General features: G+C 39.9%; 1 protein-coding gene across 1 annotated transcript in view; it reads right to left on the bottom strand.

Moving 5' to 3' along the window:
- Positions 1 to 3,300: 3,300 nt before the first annotated feature.
- wdr27 (WD repeat domain 27) overlaps positions 3,301 to 6,000 on the bottom strand; it is a 38,206-nt gene continuing 35,506 nt past the window's right edge. Inside the window, exon 24 of the mRNA XM_069659225.1 lies at positions 3,301 to 3,390. Within this exon, the coding sequence (XP_069515326.1) occupies positions 3,301 to 3,390 (90 nt within the window). The remainder of the gene's footprint in view (positions 3,391 to 6,000) is intronic.

Genomic DNA, 6,000 nt, shown 5'->3' with positions numbered 1-6,000 from the left:
TGTTCTCCTTTTAAGACGGTCCTGAAGCCAAATTAGTTTGTTAAAGAGTCTTTAATTCAGGCCGTTCTTGTTTCGTGTGACAATAATAGCTGATCAGGAAGGAGGAGCTGCAGACCGTCTGACAGCAACAACAACTTTGTACCTCTTTTGTTTTGCAATAGTGTTCTTGTCACGCAAAAGGCATCGTTTTCAAAAGGCAATAAACGTTGTCCTAAGCTGGTGTTTTGGACTGTTGCGAGGTGTCCTAGAAGCTGCCTCTGTTGCCTTTCACCATAACACACTACATGAGATAAAACAAACAATTGTCACACCCATCACTCTTTGTGTTCTTGATGCCCCATGTCTTACATTGTATTATGTAGGCTGATCCCAGCCTTAGTTTGCTCCAGGTGTTAAAGGCAGTATTTGAAATCTGTCATCAAGTCTGAAGCCTAAACAAACATTTCTCATATCAAAGATTGTAACATTTAATATCCGTCAATCTCACTACTTATTTCTTTTGAACAATTCCAAGAACATTATATAAGATTCAGAAAAGCTTTCAAAAGACTTGCATGATTTACAGCTATGTGACAGCAGTTTTTGACGTGTGCACAAATATTCCCCTCCGTTGACTTTGAGTGGAGTTCATGAAAACAAAAGCGCAGAGATCCTCAGATGTCTTCGGGGAGTCATTAGGCTGCACGTGCCTCATGATGTATATCTTGTTTTTTTGGTGCTCATGAGACAAAGTGAAGGTGCAGTGATTGCTCAGGCCAGAAAACTATCAAAGCACTTGAAAGGAGGCATGCACACACGATGTTTGAGTTATGAATGTTGCAAAATGAACTTTGAGATTGTGAGTTTTCACTGTATCTTCTCTCAGTGTGACACTCTGTTCTGTTCAGTGCTGTCTTATATTCTGTGTCCTTGTACTCTGCAAATTTGAACGCAGTGTGAGATCTTGTCTTTGTCACGTTACATGATGAACTGTGGTACTTTGGGCCAGATTGTGTTATGCGACCGGGTGTGGCTAGCTTTGAAATCTTTTTTTAATTGCAAGTATAAACTCATTCTTATTTGGTGAGATCAATGCAGGGAGTACACCCAAAACGACCTCACACAGAGGAAGAATCTGCATGAACACCCATATATCACATTATTTGGGGGACGTATGCGCTCTGAATCTTAGAGTAGCAGGTTAATTCATTCAAGGGAAGATACTGACTCCTTAACACACACACACACACACACACACACACACACACACACACACACACACGCACACACACACACACACACACACACACACACACACATTCCAGCACAACAAAATGAAGAAAGAACATGGCTACATAAATTTACTCCAGAGACAATTTATTATGTTTCGTTCCAGGGGAATGTCTCTGCTGCGTTCAGGAACACTAAAGCTCACCCTGACAGGGAAGAATCAACTTTGCCAGTACATATCATATCTTTGAGGCATTAAAAGCACACAAACACACATAAATACACAATCTGTTGTATGACATGAAGGAATAGGTACCAACCCATAACTCCTAATCAGGCTCAGCTCTGCCTTCTATAATGTCTAACATCAGTTGTTGTGATAAGAAACCTGGCAGCTGGTATTGTGCAACTTCAAAGATAAATTTTATTGACCTATCTGAGGCTGGTGGTGTGCAGAGAAGAATCTTTACAGGCAGTCGGTCTCTGTATCAATTAAAGCACACAGTCCAAAAAGACAAGTAAATCAAAGGCAGAAAATAGAACAGGTGACAAGTCAGAGATGAGTTGTCTTCTCAGTATGAATGATTAAGATAGGGCAGCCCGTCAGTGGGTTTTATCTTTCAGTCATCCCCATTAGCGTCAGGTAATACGTCAAATACAATATATTTTCCTAATAGACGGGGGATGAGTAATGCTTGAAATTTCATTCCATTACAAACAGAGTTTTCCTTCAGCCTCTCTTAGGACAGCTGTCGGTTACAACATGTCGGCAGTGGTATGGCAGCAGGAAAAAGTAGAAGTATGAAACAGAAATTGGGCAGTTTTTTTAACATCAAAGAAAATAAAGGGGTTGCCAGTTTAGTGTCCTCAGAATGTTTTAATTCATTAATTTCCCTGTAAAAGAAAAATCTTAATATTAAACTGAAAAAGCATACATGGTGGAGTTACTTTCTCTGTAATTGCATGTATAGTTTTTTTTTTCTTTTTGATTATTGATGTAATCTCAAACAAAAAAAGGTGTCCTTGTATGCGATTTCATATAATTATTTATACTGCAAGATAAAAAACTTGCAAAGACTGACTGTTGTAGTGTTTTTTCAGCATGGTGATGGGCTGTTAGATTAATCCTATGTTTATCAACGTTGACAAAATTGACAAAAAATGTATCATGATTTCATTGCAAGATTGTTTTATTGTAAGTAACAACATGTAGAAAAATCGACAGGGAATTCTCAATTGAAAACAGAAGTGGTCCTAAAGTTGAACCCTGAGGCACACCTACATATCTCCAATACAAAAATGCTTGTAACAATCTGTAGAAAACAGATGGACACTTAAGAAGACTTTAAACCACAGGCCTAAACTTCAGCTTTAGAGTCCTATGTTTTATTCCATTAACAGTTGAGTGTTGTTGACATTTTGTTGAGACTGAGGCAGAGAAGAGTAAATGTACAGCACAAACAATGCGGACGGGTGTGTCGGTCGGAACAGTAGTAGCATCTGTGACTCTGGCTGCTTAAGAGGTTGCACCCAGATGATGTCATTGCTCTGTGTGCTGGTCTGTTAAATAATGGCAACATCCAGTGACATAAAAGTGAATCTATTAGACTGAACAAACAAAACCTGACCATTAAGGATGTGGGAAAACGGTTTGTAATTACTGCGGCTAAAATTGTTTTTGGTTACATTATGTGTAAATATGTGTAATTCTAGGTGTAAATAATCACATAATCACAATAATGTGGTTTAATGAAAAACTGCTCAATTAAACTATTGACATCTTTTGCATCTTGTTCAAAAGAAAACCGGTCTAATGATGAACATACTTGAAGTTTAACAGAGAGTGAGCTCAGATGGGTGGTTCCTCTTGACATTTGAAACACAGAAGTAAAAGAACACAATAAGCACATAAAACAAGAAAAACAAACTCGCATCTCTACTTGATCTTCCTTTAATTAACAACTCAAAAACAAAACCTTTATGTTCTCCTAAACCAGTAAATTCTTAGCCAGGGGGTTGGAACTGCCTTAATGAAACCTGCATGTTCTTTGCAGCAGCCTGGTGTAATTACTCAGTCTTGTTGAGGATGCTCTACACAGCAGCACTGGTGTCATGAGACACACTGGCCCCACTGCTGGACTGAAACAGTCGCAGGTTTCCATCCAGTGTCCCCGTCAGCAGCTGGAAGAGACGGAAAAAACAAATAACATGTTAGGCTTTAACTCATCGACTGTATAAATAGGGTGTAGCCACCACGATGTCAGCCATTGTTTTGTCAACTGTCATTTTCAAGCTCCTTACATTTTGGCTGTTGCCATCTTGTTTCTTAGAGCCAGGAGTGACCATATTTGGACGAGAGGATGGCGCTGGAGAGGGGCGAGGGCCTGGCAATCAACAAGTTATCATAGCTAAACAGACAATGTCTGGTGCTTAATTATTAGTTGCGAATTACCTAGTTAACCAGTGTGTTTCAGAATGAATGACCCTATCCAAGGGAGCGTGTTGAATGTAGTGAACTTGTCACTTGTTCACCTACATCTCGATTTTAGCAGGAGTGAAACTTAGCAGACAGCTTGCGGTTCCCAACTGTCTAACTCAGCCATGATCCTAATTATGAATTAGTTTAAGCCTCAGTATAATTACAACGGATAAGTTGTTTAAAACTTCCCCCCTCAATTCTTATGAATAGAGAAAAAAAGCTATAGCCATTTTAATATGGGGCCTAATTGGGGATTGACTCCCTTTTGCAGCTACCCTCAGTTGCCGCTCAAGGAACTGCAGTTTTTGGTACTTCCCTGTTGGCTTTCTTTTTCAGCGATAGACAGTTTGCAGCTTCTAGTGGATGATGTTTCTCAGAAACTTTGTCAAACATCACGCTCCTTTTTACGGCCCTCTATTTAGAGGAGCAAGTTGCACAACAGCACACCTGCTGCCTTGTAAAATACACGCATCCCTGAGGTCAAGATCCATACCTGCCATTTATCACAACAGACATGATGCTGCCCGGCCTGAACTTTGTTATATAATTTTGTTTAATCATAAACGGGGCTCAAGATTCCTGCCATTGTTGGTCATTGTTAGTCAACTTGAGTCAACAGATTAATAAGGCACCCACACATCCATAAACTAACATCAACCCACACCCTGCACTCCCACTTAAACATACAGATGTGCAAACACACACACAACACTCAGACTAGCACATGCACGCAATCGCTTCTTCACTTTAGTTCTCAAGAAGGGAGGATTATCTCATCTGTTTCTATCAGCCAGTAGAGCAGTGAGGGAGCATTACCTCAACACTCTGACAGCCAATCAGCAGCAAAAGCAATCCCTCCAGAACGAGGAACACGATAAATATTCATACATGCAGCTGCTCAAAGTAAAGAGTATATGATGTGGTGGGACAATGCTAAGAAAAGGCCCTAATTTCCCTTTATTTTTAAGCATACAGGATGTGTAAAGACAGAGCATATAACACACCATTTATAATTTCATACTGCTTCAAATCCAGTTTAATTGAACAGCCCTCTACCCCACCTAAAGGCCTAAAAAGCTTTGAAATTCCTACATGATGAAAAATTGGTTAAAACAACCCAACAATACAAAATAAATGGTAATGTATCTGTGAATGTTTAGATCTGCAGTAGAGCATTGATTTCAGAGATTTCTAGTTGGTTGTAAAGACCAAGTATCTTTTTAAAGTATACTAACGGCAGCAATCTGGGAAAACAACAGCTTGCCAAGCAGTGATAAAAACCACATTTGATACAACAATAGTCCAACATTTTTTCCCATGTACTAAATCGGTTTTATGCAGGAGAAATCATCTTTTACCAGCAAACAGATGCCTGTGCTGGGAAAGGGAGTTAAAATAGACGAGGCATGAGGATGACTCAAGCATAAAATGACTGAACTGACATGTGATCTGTGCTTTCTCTTTTCTATAGATGCAGAAGATTTCCAAGTGAGCGTGAAGCCCGACAAATCCTCCAAAAAGGCAGCAGAGTAAGCACAAACACGTTACCCCTACACAAGCATGTGTTACACTAGTGGTTTTTAGCATATACAATGTTTTGGACAGTTTGACAGCTCATTTCACCAGCCCTTTTACTTTCAAGGAGCCTTCTTTCACCATGACCTCCTGCTCAATGACCTTAATCAACAATAGCCAAGCTGTCTGGGTCCCTCCCTCAGGCTGCTGAAATAGCTACTTAAAACTTAAGAGGGTCAGAGAGCAGCTCCATTAGCAACCACAGCTCTCTTCATCAACTTCCATCCAAAACCATCAGACTGTGTAACAGCCTAGTTATTACTCCTCCATGTAAACATGGAGTGTGGAGTTAAAATCACAAATCTTCTAAATAGGTGATAAGAGTAGTGGAATTTTATGTAAGCAAACATCTGTAATCAGTCACATTCCATCTCTGCAACCTTCAACCTCTGTTCACTGAGGCTGACTGGAGCTAATCCGGTGAGGACTGAAGGTTTGCGGCGACCTTCAGGGTCAGAGGTCTGAACTTGTTGCGAGCTGATGCACTGTAGACATACAGCATGAGGTCGTGCTGGGCCATTGCAAGTGAGATATTTGACTTTCCTTAAAATCCCACTTCTAAGAAACACAGATTTCATAGGTTTGATCTCTGTTTTAAGATTTATTAGCAAGATCTGCTATCCTTATGCAATCCTGTCACTCTGATATAAAGATGTTCATCTCATTCACAAGCATATGTTTTTAACTTAAGCATTTGGCCTTTAGATCACGCACGAGAAACAACGCTGAAAATGTTG

Source organism: Semicossyphus pulcher, unplaced genomic scaffold (assembly GCF_022749685.1).
Source record: "Semicossyphus pulcher isolate SPU_LCO1_2020_fin unplaced genomic scaffold, fSemPul1.0.p SCAF_12, whole genome shotgun sequence".
Taxonomy (NCBI): domain Eukaryota; kingdom Metazoa; phylum Chordata; class Actinopteri; order Labriformes; family Labridae; genus Semicossyphus; species Semicossyphus pulcher.
This window is presented reverse-complemented; position numbering and strand designations above follow the sequence as displayed.